The sequence below is a fragment of the Saccopteryx bilineata genome, chromosome 3 (assembly GCF_036850765.1).
Source record: "Saccopteryx bilineata isolate mSacBil1 chromosome 3, mSacBil1_pri_phased_curated, whole genome shotgun sequence".
NCBI lineage: Eukaryota > Metazoa > Chordata > Mammalia > Chiroptera > Emballonuridae > Saccopteryx > Saccopteryx bilineata.
Genome location: NC_089492.1, coordinates 91076424 through 91101347, shown reverse-complemented (window position 1 = coordinate 91101347; position 24924 = coordinate 91076424). Strand labels below are relative to the sequence as shown.

General features: G+C 42.3%; 1 protein-coding gene across 12 annotated transcripts in view; it reads right to left on the bottom strand.

Annotated features, from left to right (window-relative positions):
* Positions 1 to 14924: 14924 nt before the first annotated feature.
* Positions 14925 to 24924, bottom strand: part of LTBP1 (latent transforming growth factor beta binding protein 1) — a 432506-nt gene continuing 422506 nt past the window's right edge. For all 12 annotated transcript variants that reach the window (XM_066266871.1, XM_066266870.1, XM_066266869.1 and 9 more), the window contains 3 exons: positions 23002 to 23124; positions 17358 to 17507; positions 14925 to 15301 (listed from right to left, as the gene is read on the bottom strand). In XM_066266871.1, coding sequence (XP_066122968.1) covers positions 15120 to 15301; positions 17358 to 17507; positions 23002 to 23124 — 455 coding nt within the window. In that variant the 3' untranslated portion in view covers positions 14925 to 15119. The remainder of the gene's footprint in view (positions 15302 to 17357; positions 17508 to 23001; positions 23125 to 24924) is intronic.

The window sequence follows — 24924 nt, the reverse complement described above, 5'->3', positions numbered from 1 at the left end:
AGGGCCGCCACATACAGTACTGTCACTGACCACCAATGAAAGAGATGCCCCTTCCGGAAGTGCAGCGGAGGCCGGATAAATGGCCTCAGGGGGCCGCATGTGGCCCGTGGGGCCGTAGTTTGGGGACGCCTGGACTAGAGGGATGAATGGATAGCGCCCAAGCACATAAAAAGCTAGCAAGATAATTGGATAGGAAAAACAAAACAAAACAAATCCCACCCCACCCTATCCCTCTAAGAATTGTAGGCTTGAGCAGAAAGGTAGAAGGTCTTTGAGACAGGAGTCCACCATTCTCCCAGGTCACAGCACCTGAAAAAGCCTCTTTCTTTGGTACCAGCACTTGCTTCACGAGCTTTTTTTTTTTTCATTTTAACAGGGAGCCGAGCACACTCGTCCAGTCAGGTTGGAGCTGGCCAGGTGGTCAGGGCTAGGGGGAGTTCCAGAATAAGATTGAGGCTGTGCAGTTTGAAGTCATTGTCTTTCAAGTCCAAACACGCTTCTGTGCCCTGCTTTGTACTGCTGAGGAAGAATCTGCAAATGGCATTTCTGCTTTTCCGGCTGGATCCCTTTTAGCCTTTACAGCGAGCACTAGAAGCCTGCAAGGCTGGAAGAAGAGAACTAGCTGCCTCCCGTCTCCTTCCTATGCCCCACACAGCTTCTTCACCCTGCTAGAGACACTGCCTTTCCATTGTGCTATCCATTGCGCCACAGAGCCCAACAATGCCTTTCCATCATAACAGCGAACACACAGCTCAATTTTGTTCCACTTACAGAATCAGCTCCTTTGCACCTCTTTAGAGACATCAGCCTCAGTCAGCCAATGCCACCTCCTCAGATAGTTGGGTTTCAGCTCTATGGGAAATTCTTCATATTGAAATTTCCCTGTTCACTTATTTGTTGTGGTTTCTGCTTCCTAATATCAGGCAGAACAAGTTCAAATATCAATGCAAGGACCAGAGACATGATCTGAAGCACTGAACACAAAGTCAGAGGGTTGAAGCTGGGCAGAGACAGAGTCAAAATAAAAGCAGGACAGGAATAAAAAAGAAGGTTCAGGGCAATTGCAATAAGGGTCGTTCATTATTAATTCACTCCACATCTCAACGGCAATACTGCTGTGATGCAAACATAACTCAGTAGAGTGGGTCAGGCTGGTTTAAAAATCCTGGGCAAAGTGGGCACAAGTTATTGATATTCGGGGTTGGTGGATTCCAAGAGAAGCTTGAAAAATAATTCCTAATGTATGTTGTCTATGGTTATAGAGTCCAGTAGAAGTGGAAAAGAGGGCCTTTTTATTTTTTGGCCCATGGCTCTTTCTGGCCCACCATGTCTACTCCAAAGTCTAGGATTGCCTTGAACTAAAGTTTGAGAGCAATGTTTCCTCAGATGTCCTATTTGAACACTGCAGAGTGCTAATCCAGTGGCCTTCTCAGCTTCAGACTGGTCCACCCAAGGACTCTCAACATTTCCATGTACCTGCTTTGGGCATCTCAAACTCACCGTATTCAAGACTGAACTTGACCTTTTTTTCATGAATATCAATTGTGGCCATAACTGCCTACAGCCAAGATTGTAATTTACTCTACTAATCCTCTTATCCATTTCAGGTGCAGCTAGATCAGGGGCTTGAACTATGTCTAAAGACCCTAATTTCTCCATCACAACCATCTACTTGGTACCATTCACTTCTATGTTGGTTCTTGTACCTCAAAATGGCTACCATTTCCAAATATTTCAATAGCTTGTGTTCAAGTGAAAAAAAAGATGACATAATCTTTTTTTTTCTAGGATTCCCAGCATTCTCACCGCATCTCAGGGGCTTTGATAACCAATCACTGTGCCCAGGGAACTATAACAACTGATTTAGCCTAAAGTCACACATTCCATTCTGAAACTTGACTCTGGAGTCCCACCTGAAGCATCTTGGTTAAGATTAAAGGAAGAGAAGGATTCCCTTGGGAGATTGGGTTACCCTTAACAAAATATGGAAGTGTGGCTGCTAGGTGCCAAAAGAAGAGATACTTATAGAGTGGATGCAAATTACAACCCTGTTTATGAGTTGTACTGGAAATACTATTAGCTATTTTATAGTTATAATCCATGCATAGGAATCCAATAATAAACTCCATTTAAAAAATGTCCTTCGTGTTCTTTAAACACTATGCCACATGAGCATATATAACTTCTGTTACTTTTATGTTGTGTAATACTGAATAATCACAACAGTTACCATTTATTGCGCATCTGCTATTTGCCAAGCACACCAAGAGCTCTCATTTAATTCTTTTGTTAACTCTGTCAAGAAAGCATTAGTGTTCATATTTTAAAAATAAGAAAATGAGGCTCAGAGAGGTCAAACACCTCTTACATAAATACAAGGAAAACGTGGTAAAACATGCAGAATGTGTTAGCCAAATAATATCAGAAACAAAGTAGTATTTAACTTTCAGTGGCTTATTTCTTACTCATGGTTCATACCCCAATGGGTTTATGAGGGGCTCTGTCCCACGTAATTACTCAGAGATCTAGGCTGACAGAGGCTTTACCATCACATCGCTACATCTGGACCAAGTGGCCTTCCCATCACCATGGCAGATGAACAGAGACCTGGAGAGTCACACATTGGACTGAGTAATTACATTTTTCAGTCTGGAAGTGGCCTGCATCATTTCCACTCACAGCCAATGGCCAGAGCTAGTTACATGGCCTTAACTATTACCATCAACCTAGAAAATGTAGGAAAGCTCTTGGATAGCCAGAGAACATCAAATGCCAATATATAGAGATAATCCCAGATCTCACTGACTGTAAAATAGGTATTCTGTCCATTAGATCCTAATTTCTTTAGGATCTAGCTAGTCTTTTTGTCTAGCCAGCTACCTTTTATTTCATTGTTTAAAATACCAGTTGTTAAAGATTTCTCTTATAGAAAATGTAGAAAACAACATAATAATAATAGTATAGTGATTAAGAGCGTGGACCTTTGAACCAGACTTCCTGAATTTGTATCCTCGGTTTTTTTTACTTTCTGTGTGCTCTTGGGTGAGTTATTCAACCTCTCTGTGTCTCAGTTTTTTCCATAAGTTAAAGGGAATAATAATAATAATAGAAGCTGCATTAACAGATTTATCAAGATTAAACGAGTTCACTGAAATAAAGCATGAGGACAATGCTTAATATGGTGAGTGCTCAATAAATATTACAATTATTATTACCAAACCACTTAGCTCTTCACTGAGAAAAACTGTTTCTCAGCTGCAAAACGTCACTTCAGTTAGAAAATTTTAAACATGTGCACTGGGTCACAAGGCAACCACATGAGAGGGAAAGACAGTGTAAACCTTGAACCACTATTACAAACAAAACAAAAGAAAACAAACCCCTCAAAGGTCATGTTCAGTTGAAAGTAGTTGAACCATGTGGTCCTGACTGGCAAAAGCAAGCGCATGTAGCCCTGGCCGGTTGGCTCAGCGGTAGAGCGTCAGCCTAGCGTGCGGAGGACCCGGGTTCGATTCCCGGCCAGGGCACACAGGAGAAGCGCCCATTTGCTTCTCCACCCCTCTGCCGCGCTTTCCTCTCTGTCTCTCTCTTCCCCTCCCGCAGCTAAGGCTCCATTGGAGCAAAGATGGCCCGGGCGCTGGGGATGGCTCTGTGGCCTCTGCCTCAGGCGCTAGAGTGGCTCTGGTCGCAACATGGCGACGCCCAGGATGGGCAGAGCATCGCCCCCTGGTGGGCAGAGCGTCGCCCCATGGTGGGCGTGCCGGGTGGATCCCGGTCGGGCGCATGCGAGAGTCTGTCTGACTGTCTCTCCCTGTTTCCAGCTTCAGAAAAATGAAAAAAAAAAAAAAAAAAAAAAAGCAAGCGCATGTGGACGTATTCCTGTGCAAAGTTCAAAATGTAAAGCAGTAAGGTATTTGACAAGCTGCACGTGAAATTCAATTTTCAGAGTCCCTTTTCATGGAACCCGTACATAAGGTAATAGAGAAATGGTCTTGTATATACAGTTATAAATCAAGAAGTAAAACCTAGAAATACCTCAACAAGTCCCTAGGAGGTTGGACAACATCTTGAAAGGCAGAGACGAGTGGGCAATGTCACAACAGCTCAGGAAATACCATTATGTGCCGCTAGGGGCCGGCCAGCATCGCAACAGGCCGGGGAATACCGCAATAGCTAGTCTGCATCATGGCAGGACTGGAAGTATCGCGCTAGCTGGCCAGTGTCGCTACAGACCTGTTAATGTTGCGATAAGACAGACACTTATGGAGTGCGGGGCGGGGACAGGCACAATAAGGAGGAAAAGCATAGTATGATCTAAAATGGAAAGAGCTTAATTGCATCCCCCCAATCTGACAGTGGTCATAGCACACCCCTGTTTGTCAGATGGAGCTGGGGACTGTCACGGATTCCGGCCCACGGACTCCTGCAGCTTCATTTCTTTTCAGAAGGGGAAGCTCCTTTGTGCTGACCCCACCGCTTCTGGGGAGGAAGGACAGCAGTCTGTAGGCAGTGAATCGCGGCTAAAGAAACTTGGCACAGGACTTAAAGGAGGCTGGCGTCTGGTGGAAGGGGCGCCCACACAGCTGGTTTGTGCTTTGTGGCTGCACCAGGCTCCCTAAACTGTGACAGCCTGGGACGTGGGCAGGCTTCTCCTGGCACCACCTTCCTAGGCAAAGGACTAGTGCTGAACTTGGTCCTTAGTCACCTCCCTGGTGGCGCCAGGTGTGTAAGATACTCATGCACAAGCATGCACGAACATACCTTGGTGGACCTGCTGGAGGTGGCCCTCCTCAGCCACCTGGCAGTGTTCCCACCATTGCACACAGGGATGGACATCGGGAAGTCCATTCCCTCGTGTCCTGATACTTCCCTGTGGGTTGAAAGAGGCTAACAGTCATGCTGCCTTTTCTATGAAGGACATTATTTTTCCCCATTGAAAGTAGGTATGAAGCCTGACCAGGCAGTGGCGCAGTGGATACAGTGTAGGCCTGGGATGCTGAGAACCCAGGTTCAAAACCCCGAGGTCATCAGCTTGAGTGTGGACTCACTCACTTGAGCATGAGGCCATGGGCTAGAGCGTGGGATCATAGACATGACCCCATGGTCGCTGGTTTGAACCCAAGGTCGCTAGCTTGAGCAAGGGGTCACTGGCTCAGCTGGAGCCCCCTGGTCAAGGCACATAAGAGAAAGCAACCAATGAACAACTAAGGTGCCGCAATGAAGAACTGATGTTTCTTGCCTGATCTGTGGTGGCGCAGTGCATAAAGTGTTGTCCTGGAATGCTGAGGTCACCAAAACCCTGGGCTTGCCTGGTCAAAGCACATACGGGAGTTGATGCTTCCTGCCCCGCCTTCTCTCTCTCTCTCTCTCTCTCTCTCTCTCTCTCTCTCTCTCTTCTCTAAAATGAATAAATAAATAAAAAAAGAATTGATGTCATCTCTCTCCCTTTCTGTCTGTCCCTATCTCTCTTTCTCTAAAAAAGGAAAGAAAGAAAAAGAGAAAGAGAGAGAAAAAAAGGAAGAAAGAGAAAGAGAGAGGAAGAAAGAAAGGAAGAAAGAAGGTATGGAGTATGAGTTTCCTTCAGTGCAGCCACCAGAAGAACTCTGATGTCATCATCCTAGAGTCTTCCCTTCTTCCTTCTCTCTTCCTGGCTGTGAATAAAAGGAAGTCTGGTTGTGTAGTTGGGGGAAACAAAGAAAATCAGTAAAAGGTATATCTAGGAGAATTTCTTTTTTAAAAAATTTTATTTATTTATTTATTTATTCATTTTAGAGAGGAGAGGGAGAGACAGAGAGAGAGAAGGGGGGGAGGAGCTGGAAGCATCAACTTCCATATGTGCCTTGACCAGGCAAGCCCAGGGTTTCGAACCGGCGACCTCAGCATTTCCAGGTTGACGCTTTATCCACTGCGCCACCACAGGTCAGGCGAGACTTTATTTCTTAATTAAAATGTCTCACTTAGAAGAGGGGGCTCAAGAGAAAGGGAGAAATTTGGGTGCAGACGATTAGAAACATGGGGAGGGAATTCTGAACACCAGCTCAGATCTGCCAGAAGAATTTGAGAACAAAGACCCCAGGGGCTGCTAACTCATGCTGCTTGGTTCTGAAATACACAAGTCCCCTGGCAGGAAACCCCGTGGAGACTAAATCGTCCTGCCATTGTCAGTCTCACAAAGGGCTGCTGAACAACGGGAGCAAAAAGAAGTTGTTTTATTGTTTTGTTTAATTTTGGATATGGAAAATTTTGAGTGTGAGTCTTCTTTTGAAAGTCCCCACCAGGGATCGGGGATCATATGATCTTTCATTCAATTCTGAAGGTAACTGGTGAAAAGATAGTGTCTGTGTCCTTATTGAGACTATTATTCTAGTATTTAGAAGTCTGAAGTCATCATGAGACCTTGGGTAATCAATATCTCATTACTTTGGACCTAATTTGATTTTAAATGACATAGTGGCTGAGTATTGACCTTGACTAATGGGCAGATTGTCTGACTTTTGTGATCATCCAAATTTCTTTATCCTGTTTTGATCATAATACATATAATTATCTTTCCTTTTTCTTTTTCCATTTTTGCATTTGAGCCTAACATGTCATATGCATGTCAGTTTAAGGTATTCTGCTACAAGTTAACTCTAAAAGCATGGTATTTTAAAGTGGACAAGAAGCACTAGCTAATGAGTAGGGAAAAAAAGAAGGAAATCCAAGGATTTTACTGCCATCCAGTGGTGATACTCTCAGACAAAAATGGCACAAGACCCAAAGTTAATCTCTGTTTTCCCCAGCAAATTTCAGATTCCATTCATTCAGGTTTAGGGATTAACCTGTAATGCTAATTTGCCATAAAAATTGTATTACGTTTTCTCGATTTTAAGACAAAAGCTTTAATTGTCTCTCTTGTGGTCTTGAAGAAGATCATAGGCCTCTATAGCAACCAGTTTACTTTAAGAGAATCTGGCCCATCAAACCTTGTCTTGATGACTCAGCAAACTCCTGCACTGGTTGCTCTAGCCACACCCATATGGAGAGTGAGCATTACTGATTCACCTTCCAGTCCTACTAGATGTTTCCAGGTTATGTTTTATCTGTGTTCTTATACATGTGAGCTCCTACATTGACTATTTAGAGCCCATGGAAAAAAGGGAATTGGTCAAACCCCAACTCATTGATTTTAACCAAGCAAGAGTGTTGGGCAGATAAAATATATTATGCTCACTTTGTTAAAGATGGTGCCTCCCACGTGGAGGCAGTCGCCCAGGTGATATTAATGTGTGTTTCTGGGCAGGCAGGATCTTTGTAGCCTGGGGCTTGGTTTTGGGATTAAGCCTTGCCCACCCTTTTTGATGTGGGGTGGTACAATCCAATCATGCCTCAGAGAAGTGACTTTGTATTAGAGACTTCCCTATTTTGTATATTGGATTAAGGGTTTGGATTTCTACACTATAAAATGGGGGCAGGACAGGAGTTTACGCTCTTGGTTCCTGGGATGATTAGAGGAGAGAGCAGAGCAGAGAGCAGAGAAAGGCCACATGGAGGAGGCCAGGAGAAGCAGCCAAGATGGCGGAGTGCTGAGTGAGATGCCAGTTTGTGTAGAGTTTGTATCTGGGATAAGGAAGGAGATGGGGAACAGAGGTGAATAAGTCTGGTGAGCTAGAAACTTTTGATTCTAGGAAACTCGGATAAGTCAGTAGCTTTGTGAGCACTAAATGTGACTGGGTTTTGGAGTCCAGTGTATGTTTTTTACTTGCCCGCCGGGTGCAAGCTAGAATTAAAGACTATGGCCCACCAGTTTGTGGCTCCATTGTTTCTTTGCCGACTGTCCGAATCCAATGAGAACTTGCATGAGCCAGGTGGTGGCTATGATGGTGGCCCTGGCCCTGGCGGCTGGCTTTACAAAGAGCCTTTGCTAGCCCACTGGAGGAGAGAGGGAGGGTGGGTGGGTGGGGGAGAGAGAGAGAGAGAGAGAGAGAGAGAGAGAGAGAACTTTGTTATCACAAGAGTTAGAATAAAAGAAAAAGAATTGGTCTAAACATGTCATGCAAGTTTTGTACAAAAGCACTTTTTGGACTTGAACACCATCCAGTTTAAATTAAACTCATAAAAGTGTTACTATTTCCTACTTTAAAAACGTACAGACAGTGTTCTCTGTGCGCTAATAATGTGACCTATTAACCAAGGTTTGACCTTTCTGTACTGTAAATGCAAGCCCACCCACCAGCTTGTCCAAAGTCATAATCTCTGGCAGTGATGTCATTCCTTACCACTAAAAATAAACAGTACCCAGAGCTCTGTTTCCTTTCTCCTGCAGGTCTGTAGTCCATAGGAAAGGTGTTGATGGGTGGGGTTCAGTAGACCACAGGGTTTTGATTGTGCCCAATGGCTTGAGCTACTGGCTTCCAGAGCCTTGCCCAAACCTGAAAAAACAAACACAAAAGACCACTTCCAGAGAATGCTGTGCAGGCCCTGCTTGTATAATTCATAAGGGTGTGAAGACCAAAGTATGCAGTTGGCATCCAATAAAAAGTCAATATATGTTGTATTTATTGGCAGATAAAACATGCCAATTTTACAAGGAAATCAGTGGGTGGAGGGAAATGTGGAGGAAAAAACTGAAACAGTTTTTACCTCACTTGCTTGAAAGAGATTTTTAAGTGGTTCTGTGGATGCAGTATGCTATATGCATGAGTCCAGATGAAAACCATCGGTTACGGTTTGCGAGGATATTCTACTAGCCATTCATAATATAAAACCGTATAGTTAAGAAGGAGTGTATGTTAGTGACTTTTGGTACTGAGCAGGCTACAGAACAAAAATTTACTGGTAAATAAAATCCCATATGCATGGAATACTATATAAATTGATATCAATATGATCTTCCAATAAATACTGGAAACCAAAAGTAAGTCATAACATGAAATAAATTCGAGTAAATTCTTGCAAAAACTAATATAAATCAACTAGCAAAACATAATGCATAAGAACAGTTTTCTATACATTAGCCAAAGGAGTCAGTGAAAACTTGGCAGAAAAAAAATGCAACAAGAAAATAAATATCAAGGAATACCTAGTTCACACTCATACATATAGTAAACGTAAGTATTACACTGAATATTGATGTACAGTAAAAACAAAAGAAATTGACATATTCTAATACAAAGAACTTGACCTTGATTATAGCAATGTCTCCATGGGCTCATAGATGGACAATATCTGCTTTGCTCTGGTGTTTGGTGTCACTATGCTCTGTCACTGGGGAGCTCATTTTTGCCATTGTCTTGTTTTCTACTCTTCCTTCCCATACCTCTCTCCACATTGTCAGGCCTTCTCTCCCCTCTTTAATAGGGGTACACTGTGGGGGTGGGGTGGGGGAATGTATGCTGCCAGAGCAAATAATAATATGACTCTGCTTCCCATATGCTAGGACACTGCCTTTGGCTGTTCTGTGCCTCTGAACCAAATGTTTATTAGACAAACCCTTCTGGAAATATAATATACTTATGGCTTTAATTTTGCACCTGATGGAGAAATAAAGTCTATTTCATAGGATATTTAATACAGCATGGTAAAAGGTAGGTGATATGAAGCTTCTAAGTAGAGCTTGATGGAAAAAATTTAAATTTCTTTACGGTACATAATATTTTAAAGAAAAATTTAATATGAAGTAGCAGGTATATTAATAACAAGACTTTTTCTGATTTTTAAAATAAAATTGTTTAAAGTTTTATTGAAAAACTTTAGCTTGTAACAACAGACTTTGCTTTGCTTTATCTTTTTTTTTTTTTTTTTTTTTTTTTTTTTACTGAGGCAGAGAGAGAGTCAGAGAGAGGGGATAGATAGGGACAGACAGACAGGAATGGAGAAAGATGAGAAGCATCAATCATTAGTTTTTCATTGTGGCACCTTAGTTGTTCATTGATTGCTTTCTCATATGTGCCTTGACCAGGGGGCTACAACAGAACGAGTAACCCCTTGCTCGAGCCAGCGACCTTGGGTCCAAGCTGGTGAGCTTTGCTCAAACCAGAGGAGCCCGCGCTCAAGCTGGTGACCTCGGAGTCTTGAACCTGGGTCCTCCGCATCCCAGTCAGACACTCTATCCACTGCACCACTGCCTGGTCAGGCTGCTTTATCTTTTAAATGATCTCTTGCAGTTCCTGGTCAAGACTTTTAATTGCAGTTCTCAGATTCTTAAGTGAAATATTTGTGCAAATAGATGGCTAAAACTTTTCAATCTTCTAAAACTTGACATATAACTTATGACATTTAATATTGTATGTAAAGAAGGTCTTCCTTTTCACATTGACAAATGTAAAGTTGAAATTTTTTGTCATGATGACAGTGGATTTAGAATCTAATTGATCTATTTTATGTCAAGTCTTGCACAATGTTGAAGCTCAAATTTACAGAATGCTCATGTTTTATTAGAGCAGTTGCCACCTGCGCTTACGTGTGTATGAACCATCGAAATATCCTGCTTTCCAGAGATTTTTCCAGAGATCGGTTATGCTCCCAAAGAGCTTTGTTGAGCCACTCTAAAGTAGTGATCATTTATGTGATCACAGTTCACAGGACTAAGAAATCAGGCTGAGAAAGAGAAGACAATATGAGGAAAGGAAAATCAAAATAATTAGACAATTTCTGACATAGTACAGACCTTAGAGTTCACTTTACTGATGAGGAAACAGGGACAAGAGATTCTGATTCTTTCGTGGTCTTACAGTGAGCCGTGAAGCCAGAAAGGACTCAGGTGGGTGCTCTAAGATGCCCCGTCCAGACCTCTTTCTGTAAGACCAAGTGCACATTCTGTGGCAAAAAGGAAGGGGCAGGTGAAGTGGCTGTGCTGCTGCTTCCTTTTTCTTTTCCTAGTAAAATTTAAGACCTATATTCCAATGATCTAATCTGTTCCCTAGGGCTTCTACCCTACCCCTAACACCCACGCCACTCCAAAATAGGAACAACTGGTTCCTCTTTGTTTCTGTAACAGAGTTCTAGCTTCCCTTGGTACTCACCTCATCGCAATGTGGTTAGTTGGGCTCACATCTGTCTTCTGAGCTTGCTGTGAGTCAAATGCTACAAGTTATTCATCTCCATAGTCCCAGTGTCAAGCACAATGCCTGGTACAAGTAGGGTCAGTCTGGATACTTACATATGGAACCTTTCCATCCCCACAGGAAGTTCTAGAGCAGTAATGAAGAAGAGGGCAGAGGAGGCTCTGAGGATGAAGGGAGCAGTGATTTCCTCCAGGAGACAAATCTCTGCCCCACCAGCGATGGCCATCCTATATTCTCAGACAGGTGAAAGCTGGTCAGAGGCATGTCACATTCCCGTGATAATTACCAATGGTTTATTCTTAATTAAGGAGCTCATTTCCTTGAGAAGTGTCTTCTATTTTATCAGACTGTGATTTATTCCTGCACTTTGCAGTTACTTTCCCTTATCCCTTTTTCCCACATAATTGTGATTAGTTATCACTTTGATATTGAGCTGTGGCGGTGATCTTTATTTTCTTCCTACCAAAGAGTTGAGCAGTAACTCATAGGTATTTTAGTATAGACTTAAATCATTCTCATTTGAAAGTTGATGAGAGTATTAGAATCATAGTATTTTTAATGCTGCAAGTTATTAGAGTAATTCCTAAACTCATAGCTATGGTTTGTCTCCACACGCAGGGACATATACTATGAAATGCTTGGAAACTTGTCTTAAACTGTTGACCCAAATGAAATGTTCATGAACCTCATTTCTTAAGCTTATCAGATTTATCATTTCTGCCAATATTGGGTCACTAAGATATACCAGAAGAATCCAAGTTGTATTTTAGAGCAGGTTAGTCCTTTGTGTGTGAGAATACTAAAGCTAAATTATAATATTTTTTGAACCTATAAAAAACTTTTAGAGAAGTATGATGAAATTGTGCAATACTTTGATATGTTTAATAAGGGTTTGGTTTGCTGGCTTTGTACCTAGTGTTCATTTCAGCTAACATGGCAGATTTCAGGTTTAGAACTTCAATTTGCATAGGCTTACATCAAATAGCCATGTCTAGTGTTTTTGGAGCAATGTTTATTATGACAAAAAAAAATAGAATGTTATTGGTTCTTGGTATTTTAAAATACAGCGACCTGTTCTATGAATATACAGAGAAAGAGACCTGACTCTTACTCAGGCAGCTGGAAAAGATATTAGCATCATGGATTATATATAATTAGTACAATTAGTGACTAGAATGTAGTGTACGAGTCTGTCTCTTCATGGATAATTAGGACCACTGCCAAAGAATCCAAACCTGTGGTTTGGAGGACAATTGAGTATTAAAAGTAACTCCTGAAAGGAACTAAAGAATAGTATGTATTACAAAAACAAAGCTTTTTTCCCCAGGGCTACGAAACAAAATTCATGCAACAAAACATGCAAAATATAAAAAGTTCCATTTAAAGCAAGGTATTTTTATTACATATACAAGCATCTCCTGCTTAATATCAGTAATCTGTAAAATCAAATGTTCTGTGGGGAAATGCTTATGGAATTATTTTACATCTCAAAGTCCCCTAACCAATTTTCTTACTAACACATAAAAAAAAATGTTGAACTATAAGATGCTTAAAACATCTCTTGATAATCAATGATGCTTACAAAGTTGCTTTGTGTGCAGAAATAGCTTCTCTGCCATTGTAACTACTCTTCTCTTTCGATACTTGCTCTGTTTGAGGGGGGCTCACACAACACTAGGTAAAAACAAGGACTAGACAGATTGAAAAGCACTGTGGAGAGGCATGCAGGTCAAGCACGTGGGCTGGAGGCTGGTCACAGATTATAACTGGGTGGTCCTCTCAGTTCCAGTGATACCCCAGGGCACATCCACTTTGCTGACAGTCTTGCTGCTTTTCAAACATCTATGGTGATTCCAACTTTTTTTTTTTTTTTTTTCATTTTTCTGAAGCTGGAAACAGGGAGAGACAGTCAGACAGACTCCCGCATGCGCCCGACTGGGATCCACCCGGCACGCCCACCACGGGCGACGCTCCACCCACCAGGGGGGGGTGCTCTGCCCATCCATGTTGCGACCAGAGCCACTCTAGCGCCTGGGGCAGAGGCCACAGAGCCATCCCCAGCACCCGGGCCATCTTTGCTCCAATGGAGCTTTGGCTGCGGGAGGGGAAGAGAGAGACAGAGAGGGAAAGCGCCACGGAGGGGTGGAGAAGCAAATGGGCGCTTCTCCTGTGTGCCCTGGCCGGGAATCGAACCCGGGTCCTCCGCACGCTAGGCCGACGCTCTACCGCTGAGCCAACCGGCCAGGGCGATTCCAACTATTATTATACTTGGAATATAACTCAAGACTGTGTTAACACAGTATTTTGAAGATAAAAGTTTCTCCTATATATAATTATTAACTGAAAAATGCTGTGATTGAGAGATGTTTTTTGATGTTTGGGTATGATTTTAGCTTTCTATCGCTGCTGCAATGAAGTCCTACAAATGGAGCAGCCAGCTCACTAGCACTCTTCATTCTATCTGTAACCTGAATCCCCACAGGTATGGACATCTTCGATGGGCCATTATTCTGCCTACTACCGGTATTGAAAACCAAAAGCCTGTCTTTAAGGAAAATGTTAAATTGGGAGATTTTCTGCTGAGGATGCCCATACATATGTAGTTTAATTAAAAAAAAAAAAGCTTAGATACTTTTATTAAGTAAAACATGGTCTCTGAAATTTAGTTTCAATTATAAGACAACTGCATGACTGTGGATGTGTATTAAGCAGGGAGTAGAAACTTTGAAAATCACTATTCCTTCTTCCTGAGATATATGTACCTTTGTTAATTTTCTAGGGCCACCATAACAAAACATCGCAGATTGGGTGGGTGGCTTAATTGAAAAATTTATTTTCTTACAATTCTCTAGGTCTCTTCTGTTTGCTTGTAGATGGCCATCTTCTCCCGGTGTTTTCATAGGATCTTTCCTGTGTGTGTGTCCTACTCTGTTCCTATAAGGACACCAGTCAGGCCATATTAGGGCCCACACCAATGACCTTATTTAACCTTAATTACCTTTTTAAAGACCCTCTCTCCAAATACAGTCACGTTCTGAGGTACTGCGCAGTTGTATGAATTTTGAGGGGACACAATTCAGTCTTATACAGTATCTAACAAGTTTAATAATTAGCCTACATTAATAGAAAACCACTGGTAAAAACAAAGGGGAGAGGATACACCTTGTACATGTGTACTCATTAACAATTACTCTCAGATAGATTTTTTTTTTCTAAAAAAATGGTGATTTATTTTGCTTTAACATACAATGGTAAATATGCTGGGATCATCAAGTTTTCCAAAAAAAATTTTGCCGGGCATACTTTACACATTACAATATTAATGTGAGCTCATTGGTTCTTCCAATTTCAATGTAGGAAAGAGATACGACGGACACCTACTAGCAGCTTGGCTAAGAATGGACATTAAAATCAGACAATACACTGTAAATATAAAGCACTTTTCCCCAAATGTGTATAAAAGTTTTGAAACAAAATCACTGCCTGCTCCACAGGACAGACAAGTTGAATTTTAAAAATGCTCCCGACTAGGAATAGCATAACCCTGTGTAAAATTACTTACAATACAGTTTAACAATATTTCATCAACGACCTGTGCACTTGAGAAAAAAAAACAATCTGAAGGAAAAAGAAAAACAGTAGCCAAATAACTGCACAACCAGAAAATGAAAGTTATATAAAATATTTCCACCACTATTTAAATGCCAAATTTAATCAAGCAATAGATAGTAAAAAAACAAAACAAAAACAAAAACCAAAAAATAAAACAAGACAACATAATAATACAACCTTCTGTTTAAAATAACAGCACTGTTCCACCTCTTTTCCACTGAATTTTACATATGAACAGACTATATATACTGGTTTTTCAGAGAAATGTCCATTTGGTCTGTTATACCGGTCAGGCTCACACCACAAATCCTCTCATTGTCTTCTGAGGATATACAGCAAACACCACGATGTTTCCGTGTTTCCAACATTCTGGGTTAGGTGCAATGTCTCAAGTATAATACATTTCTCTCTTTTCCTTTACACAGTGCAGAGTATATGGGCTTAGGTTATGTAGATTTTCTTTTACTCCAGGTCACTGTCTTTTTCTAAATTCAAGGCGGTGTTCAATGGAGTGCAGTAGTTTGGCTTGTCGGAAGGTATGTAGCCCGGCAGACACAAACACTTGTAGGAGCCTTCCGTGTTGATGCACTTGGCGTTCTTGCAGAGAGACATCCGGTTGTTCAACTCATCACATTCGTTAACATCTGCAACAAGCCAAACCATACAGGTAAACAAGTGCTGATATACTCCGTGAGCAAATGGAACCCACTGCTTACCTGAGGCGTCAAGAGATCTGGTCTGAACACAGCCTGGCTGCTCCCATCCCCCACCCCAAAAGCTTTCCCGTTTACGTCTGCTTCAATCACGTGAAAGACAAGAAAGACTTTCTAGGTCATTACAAAGGTAGCTTATCAGGGAAGTTCTAGAATTTCCTTCCGTTATTTAATACAACATGAACAATTTGTTAGCCTGACGTTTTCGTCAAACTTCAAGAAAGCTGGAAGAACTATCCTATTTTTAATTTTTTTTTCTGCAGGTATAGAGCAATTAGATTTGTCAAGATGAATACAGCTGAGAACCAAACCAGTGAGCCGAGAGCCTTCTGAGCAGCCTGTGTTGAGGCTGAAGTTACCTTCTCCGGCTTCTTTCCATAGGAAAGAAAGGCTCTTATACACTTGAAACACCTGTAATAACCCAAGTTACCTGTTTTCCAGACCCACCACAGATCGAGACTAACAAAACTAAAACAGGGAAAGGGATACTACAATAGAGAGAAGAGCCACAAAAAATATATAGAAATATAAAACTTTTAAGTCAAGGGCCTTTTAGCATTGAGGCCAAAGGGCCCTAGAACACAATCTGTTAAGATCATCTATGGTCACAGGGAGAAGGAGAAGTGCATGTTTACTGTCCTTTTAAAAATAATTGGGAAGACAACAAGAGAGTTTTGGGAGGAACTTTTCTGGAATGATTACAATGGATGTTGTACATATGTCAGACCTCTACATTCCCTCATGCTTATGTCAGGTATTCAGGGAAAACACTGTTGGCTGCATAGGCAAAAGCTAAATTTAAAAGAGTCAAAGTCATTCCCTGGAAACATTCTGCCCTTTGCTCCATATGTGAGGAATTCTATAGGGATTCTTAAATGAGATGGTGTGGACAAAAGAGGGGACACATATCAAACATGGTAAGATCAGGAGAGGTCTGCATGGTGGCCTTACAAACTCAGAGACCTAAGTAACCACAGAGGATGCTCTGGAATTAGAACTTTCTAACTAAAAGCAGGTCACGGTGCCACAGTCCTGTCCTCGGCCAGATCTTCTCTGACAAAGGTCAAACTTGTCCTTAACTGAGCCTGTCTGTTGTCTTCTGCAGCTATAACATACTTTGGGAATGCCAGAGTAATTTTTTTTCCCAGATCCCTCCGGCCACAATCCCCCACCAGAGCTGGAAATCACAGAGATCCTCATTCTTTTTATTTTTTTATTTTATTTATTGATTTTTAGAGAGAGAGAAGAGAGAGAGAGAGAGAAGGGGGAGGAGCAGGAAGCATCAACTCCCATATGTGCCTTGACCAGGCTTGACCAAGGCTTTGAACCAGCAACCTCAGTGTTCCAGGTCGACGCTTTATCCCACTGCGCCACCACAGGTCAGGCGAGATCCTCATTCTTACGGTTACCGTGCTCATTGTTAACTGCTAACTGTACTATACCCACGTGTAAAAGAAATATGTGTCTACTTGCTTACTTTATATCCAAACCTAGAGGTTTCTTTACTTTACTTTCGCTCGCCACCCTAATCTATCACCAATGGATTTTGTGCCACCCTTTACGCTTCCTCCTTTGATTGCGATGTATGAAATAAGCTGCAATTCTGCCATTCTCTGGAGCATTTTCTCAATCCACTGAAAAATTTTGCTTCCTTGAAATTGTTGTCAAGTTTGGCTCAAATAAACTCATAAAAATTCTCCATAGGTTTAAACATTTCTTCCACTGACAATATCAACTCTGTGTTTTAAAAATTGTGGTAGAATATACAGAACATAAATTTGGCCATTTTAATTATTTTTAAGTAGCTAGTTTAGTGGCCTTAAGTACATTCACATTGCTGCAACCATCACTACCATCCATGTTTAAAACTTTTATCTTCCTAAACTGAAACTCTACAAATCCATCTTAAATGTACTCGAGTGTATGAGATCTGACCACAGGGGATCTCAAGAAAAGAATTATTTCCCATAAGACATATCACTCTTACCAACACAGGTCATCTTGGCCATATCCAGGTGATACCCATCAAAGCAGTCGCAGGTGTAACCTTCCTGCACCCTTACGCAGCGGCCGTTTTCACATCCATTGAGGATGCCACATTCCTCAGCCTGCAGCTCCTCAAAGCTATTTAAAAAACCTGGAAATGACAGGGCAGGTGCCAAGTTAGACATTTTAAACCATTTTTTAAAATTATATGATTCTGAAGTTTATGTTTCCTCAGATGGACATATTTCAGACACCTTAAATACAATGTGTCTGTAAAGTCATGGTACACTTTTGACCGGTCACAGGAAAGCAACAAAAGACAAATGTGAAATCTGCACCAAATAAAAGGAAAACCCTCCCAGTTTCTGTAGGATGATGTGGCAGCATGTGCGCATGCACAGATGATGACGTAACACCGTGTATACAGCGGAGCAGCCCACGGCCATGCCAGTTGAGATGTGGACGGTACAGAGGAAAGTTCAGTGTGTTCTGTGGCTCGCTAAATTCGAATGCGTGACCAAAGTGCAACGTGAATATCGGTGCGTTTATAACAAAGCGCCACCACATAGGAATAACATTACTCGGTGGGATAAGCAGTTGAAGGAAACCGGCATTACAATTTAAGTTAATACTGAATCTAACTGCAACAAAATATTAAGCATAAAGTATTTAAAAACTTTATATACGTTGTACAGATTAGCCCCATATCTTGAATTCTGATGTTCTATGTTAAAGTCACTTAACACGATCAAGCAAGTATGATTTAGGTTTTGTTCTTAATTGTTTAAAGTTTTTATCTAAAATTCCACATTTCCTGAGTCCTCATTAGCAAATGTCAGGACATCTTTCAGTGCAGAACCAACAGTGAATTTCTCAGCGTTCCGAAGACACTGGCTCAGAACAGCCAGGTGGGTTTGGGGTGGAGCTTTTTCCTGGGAGCTCCCGGGAGAGTGAAAGCTGGCTGGCCTCCCCAGGTCCAGTCTGTTTGCTCTGGCTTTGGAACGAGCTTGCCAAAAGGGCTCTGGGGATCAAACAATAAAGGCAGTAAAAAGAACTCAAAACATCTTGATAAATGAGAAAAGTACATCATGCTTGTGTTTAGTAAACCTCAAGCCTTTTTGTAATGAAACAAAGAAGCTCTTGTTCGGCTCTATGTAGAGTTGAGGCGGCTTTAAACTGATTCAGAGCTAGAGTTTAATAGCAGAAAATCAGTTTAAACAGGCATCAAGAGTGTTTAGCTTTCTTTCTAGAGAAGAAAGTTGTAGCTCTAAAGCCATGGTGACTCAAGAACAGGTCTGAAGTAGCCCCTCATCCCCCACCCCGCCTTCTGAACCTCACCATGTATTAGCTTCAGAAATGGGGGAGGGGTTGTTGGGGGCTTGGGTAACAAAGGTGAAGGGATTAAGTAGTGTAAAGTGGTAGTTAGAGAGATGTAGATTACAGCATTGGGAATTCAGTCAATAATATCAAGATAACTATGTATGGAGCGGTGTGGGGGGGTACTTCAAGCAACAGGGGACCACTTTGTAAATATAATTTTAAAGCCTGGCTGGGTAGCTCAGTTGGTTCGAGTATTGTCCCGATATTCCAAGGCTGTAGGTTCCATCCCTGGTCAGGGAACACTCAAGAATCAACTAATGAATGCATAAATAAATAGAGCAACAAATCTCTTTCTCGCTCTCCCCCCTCCCACTTCCTCTCTTCCTAAAATCAATTAATTTATAAAAATAAAGCACATGATTTTCAAAACACTTTGCTGTAGATCTGAAACTAAAGAACAGAATAATATTGAATGTAAACTGTAATTGAAAAAAAATTTAAGAAAAAAATCAAAAGGGGGCCATAACTATTAGGCCTTTAAAGTAATTCTCCAGTGGAACTGCAGGGGGCAGCAAAATATCATGGCTTATGCAGGGCTGTGCGGTCTGACTCGGTGACTTCAAAAATTTAGTAATACATCAACAAACCCTTCCTAATTTTTTAAAAAATTTTATTGATTGATTTTAGTGAGAGAGGAAGAGGGGAGAGGGAGGGAGTGAGAGAGAGAAAGAGATAGGAATGATATCTGTTCTTGTATGTGCCTTGGCCAGGGATAGAATCAGCAATCTGTGCTTTAGAACAATGCTCCAACCAACTGAGCCATCGGCCAGGGTGCTCTTTTTAAAATTTTAAAAGGAACATAAATATTACAGGTCATCAAGACTATGTCAATATGTCAACAGATCCCCAAAGTCAGTAGGAGAAATACCAACTTAAGGAAATGAAGTAAAATTTCAGGTATGACACATCACAATCATATGACTTTAAAACTACTAAAATTATTTTTTATTATAGAAATTAAAACATAAAATTAAACCTGAAGTTCCTATACAGACATCAAGTATACTCCCCCAAATACTTCTATCGGACTCTAACACAGGGGTTAGCATAAGGCAGCCCCTGCCCAAATCTGGCCTGCTGCCCGTCTCTGTACACCATGTTTAACTGGAACACAGCCACGCCCACTCACTGATGTACGTCTGGCTGCCCCCTGAGACCACAGCCAAGCTGGGTAGCTGCAACAGAGATGAGATGGCTGCAAAGCCTACAAATTTTACTAGCTGGTTATTTTAAAAAGTTGATCTCTGCTTTATGTGATTTCAGTTTTATAGATATTGCTCTAAGTAAAGGCACCACCAGCCATCAGCTAACATTACTTATTAATTAACTTACTTGAGACGCACACACACACACATCAATTTGTTGTTACAGTTATTTATGCATTCACTCGTTGATCCTTGTATGTGGCCTGACTGATGATCAAACCCACAACCTTGCTATGTTGGGACAATGCTCTAACCAACTGAGCTACCCGGCCAGGGCCCATCAGCTGACATTTTTAAGTAACCAGAAGGCAAAAAAGAGATAGTGAATTGTAAAAGTGATAAGAATCCTTAGCCTCTACTCTATGCTTCTATCCACCTAATATCATGATTTCTTCCACAGAGCCAGAAAGCCCTTGCTCCTGGTCTGAGAAGAAGAAGCCATTTCTCATAACTTGCAAAAAGTTTAAAGGTCATTACATAGTCAAGGTTGGAGGTCTTAGAACTGCATCTCAACTTCCTATGTTGCTTAATAAGAAATTGATGTGATACCAACTTGTTTTTTTTTTCTTATCATTTGTATTGAATTAAAAAAAAAGAATTTTAGGGCAGTGTCATCATTAAAAAAAGAATGTACATAAAACAGAACATTGGAACATTAAAATTCCTGAAATTTGAACCCTACTGTGGTAGAGGCTACATGTAAAGCTGGGGGCCTGTGTCAGAGCTGTACAAAGACTTGATCTGGTACTTTGGATTTATGGGGTGGTAAGCTGGGCTTTTTTCAACTTTAATATTTCTTCTCCCTTTCTTTTCCTTTCTCTATCTTTTTAAGGTAAAAGCTCACTGATATACAACATAAACACAGGGATGTGTATGTCTTCTAAGTACCGTCTTCTAACTGTTTGTGCATGAAGGCTTCTGTCATGAGCCATGCACGGATATGCACTGTCGATTAAGACAGTGGTAGTCAACCTGGTCCCTACCGCCCACTAGTGGGCATTCCAGCTTTCATGGTGGGTGGTAGTGGAGCAACCAAAGTATAAATAAAAAGACAGATTTAACTATAGTAAGTTGTTTTATAAAGATTTATTCTGCCAAACTTAGCAAAAATCTGACATAAAGTACTTGGTAAGTAATTATTATTATTATATGCTTTAACTTGCTGTAACCCTGCTTTATAAATTTTATAAAGTAAAGTTACTTCCCTACTTTATAAATCACCATTACTATGGAATTAGTGGGTGGTTAGAAAATTTTACTACTAACAGAGATACAAAAGTGGGCGGTAGGTATAAAAAGGTTGACTACCCCTGGATTAAAAGATATCCAAGGTGTTAGAAGTCAGGATAATGGTTCCCCTTGCATGGAGTGGGCTAAGAAAGAGGACCAGGGCCTCTGCATGCTGGCATGTTTTTGCCCTGGGTGGGTCTTCCACAGGTGTGTTGATCACCCTAGCTACATTAATAGAATGCTGTGTTCATGTAAAATTTAAAGCACTCTTGATTCTACTGGATGAGCAAGGCCATGCATCCTCAAACAACCAAAGGAAGGAAGAGGAGAAAGGAGAAAGGAGAGACGTGAAAGGGGGGGAGCATGAGGGGAAACTGCACAGAAAAAGGAAAAGAGACGGGAAGAAGGAAAAGTCTCTTTAGGTCATGACTGATTTGACTGTGCAGGTGTCAGGGCCCAAGCGGAAAACCCCCAGTTTCTCTGTGTTTTGTAATTCAGCAGCCTCCCCAAAGCCTTAGCCCCCACCCCCTCCCTGGTTGAAGGGGGTTCCATTTGAAAATCTGGTGCAGAGCCCGGTCCCCTCCAACGAGGGCCCCTCAGAAAGATGTGGACGAGGCAGCTGGGGCCAGTGCTTCCCTATCCTGGTTCCCGGAGTGACACAACCTACTGTCTGCTAATGTTCATTTTGTACCGTCCTGTCTCTCACACTTCAAATAATTAGTCCGGACGTGAAAGCTCTAATTCCCCACTGAAACACTCAGTGTGGCTGCCACCCACTCTGCGGGGTTGCACGCCCTCAGAGTTACCTTCTAAAGGGGGGTGCGTGCGGTTCTCCCCCTCCGCCTCCTGCAAGAAACCCTTGCTCGCAAAGCCAGGAGAGGTTGGCACACGTCGTATTACTTAACACACCCTTCACGAGTGTATTCTAAAACTTAGTTTTTGACCACGAAAGCAATTTTTTTTACCTCCCCACTCTAAAATACTTGTAAGAGCAACTCGGTACAGTTAACCTTTTGTCATTTCCTTGTGTGAAAAAAAAAAACCATAAAACACTTCCATGCTAACCAGGTGTTCAAGAAAACCCTCAAATGAGAATACCATTCAATGGGTAAAAAATGATTTTGTTATGGAAACTGCTTAACACTAAAGGTGATTTACTATAAAGAGAGTGAACATAACAGCATCTCAGCCAGTGAGACTGGTAATCTGGGCCAACAGTTCTCAACCTTGAGATGCACAAGGATGACGCCCACCCCCTGCTCCGGGCTGGTGAAACCCCAGAGGGACTGATTCCACAGGTCCAGCATGTGGCCTCAACATCTGCATTTCTTTTTTTTTTTTTGGTATTTTTCTGAAGCTGGAAATGGGGAGAGACAGTCAGACAGACTCCCACATGCACCTGACCGGGATCCACCTGGCATGCCCACCAGGAGCGATGCTCTGCCCACCAGGGGGTGATGCTCTGCCCCTCCAGGGCGTCACTCTGCCGCGACCAGAGCCACTCTAGCACCTGGGGCAGAGGCCAAGGAGCCATCCCCAGCGCCCGGGCCATCTTTGCTCCAATGGAGCCTCGGCTGTGGGAGGAGAAGAGAGAGACAGAGAGGAAGGAGAAGGGGAGAGGTGGAGAAGCAGATGGGCGCTTCTCCTGTGTGCCCTGGCCGGGAATCAAACCCAGGACCTCTGCACGCCAGGCCGACGCTCTACCACTGAGCCAACCGGCCAGGGCCAACATCTGCATTTCTAACAAGTTCCCGGGGACTACATTTTGAGAACTGCTGACTAATCTTTAACCACAATTTCATTTCAAAGTAACCAAAAACTTGTGCTTACGGTCCTGAATGAAGTAGGGATCCGCTTCTGGAGCGTACTGTTCGCTAAAGTCCACCAAGGCATCCCGTCCGTACGGCTGCCGGCGTCCTGTGACGGGGATGTTACACAGCTGGGCATAGCCATCTAAGAAACAACAACAAGACGTGTGACACACTTTCATCATCTGCTAGCACCACACACAGCGCCTTCCCACGCAGAGCCCCGGGTGTCTGCCAGGGCCCAGCCCCCGCGCGCCGGGTCTCCCACCCACATCGCTGGTCCCGTGTGTCTCAATATTCCTCCTGGGAGCACCATTCGGTCACACACAATGAATGCTGCAGGACAGGACCACGACTCTAACCTGAATTCTAAATCAAAAACTGTGGCTGAACAGTTGGTAGAACGTATCCCAGTAGAGGGTAAGGCACTAAGAAAATGGGCCACCCGAGAGTAACGCGGGCCTGTTGGGAAAATGACTTCAAAATATACCATCAAAACATTCTAAAGCTATAAAGTAGTCATTCTTATAGACAGGTGCCTTTCTCTTCAATAGAGAGAGAGAGAAAAAAAAAATTTATCTCTGGAAATCTAAAAATTAGACAACTAGCAAACAAAAATGCTATAAGGTACCGTTTACATAGTACATATTATTATAGCTCTATGCATGCTCAAGACTTGGTCCTTATGAATAGGATTACAGTAATGATGTCATCATCATCATCATCATCATCATCATCAATAGTGTAGTATAGATAGCAGTAATAATAGCTAGCATGTATAGTGCTTGTGCCGGGTACTATTCTTAGTACATATGAATTCACTAAAACACTACTCACACCACCCCAGAAGAAGTACTGTTATCATCCCCATTTTACAGAAAACAATACGGAAGCACACAGAGGTCAGGTGACAGCTGATCTGTGGCAGCACCAGGTTGGGACTCAGTAGAAGAAGCACCACCTTGCACACTTCGCATCCTGCCTCTCCTACAACTACCTCAGCTCCTTTGTAGATCTTGTCTTTATCTCTTCTGCACCCCAAATAGATCCATCTGCAGTTACCCCTTCCTGAAGCCATATCCCTGTTCCCCTCTGGGTCAGCCCAAGGCCGTCTGGCTTCTAAACTCTCCTCCAGTCCCCTTCACAGGACCCACCCAGCACATGGGATCCTGGGTCTGCATCTGTCTGGGCTGAGACTGAGCTTTCCTGCCTGCATTAGGAGCACAGTTATTAAGAAGGTCTAGCGATGAAAGCTTTAGAAGGGATAGCTTCATGTTGTAAATGCATGTTTTATACAAATATGCTGCCTGAGGACTCATCTAGCAGACGGTTAAAATTCTGGGGCTTCCCAGACTTCACCAGCTCTGCCAAAATTGTGAGACGCAGTTTAGCAGGTCCCAGGATTGGATGGGCATTGTCAGGACAGTCATGTGAGCCACGGCCGCTTGCCTGGACCACAGAGTGGGAGAGCCGTCTCTTTTCGTTTCCTTATGTAACACACAAAACTAAAGAAACGCATTAAAGCAATAGTATGAATGCTCAAGGCTTTCCTTCACCCTCAAACTTAAAGGAGTCAAAGCTGTGTGTGTGAAAGCATAAGTACACACACACACACACACACACACACACACACACACACTTCTCCCCCAGAACTGCACCAAGAAGTATAAGGCCAGGAAGGGCCCTGCACCATTGGATAGGGGCGTGTTATGGTTGCCCCTTCCTGAAATTCTCCTCCTGCAGAAGCATCCCAGCAACAACATGCTTATCCCAGACAGCTCAGTATTTTCGCATGAAAGCATTTCATGAGAAATATTAATTTCATTAAGGAAATAGCTGAACCTAGAAAAAGATCCTTGATCTGAAAAAAATCCCCGAACTTCAAGCAAAGAGAACACACATGTCTGTCAGTTCTGCTTCAAGTCTCAGAAAGAAGAATTAAGGA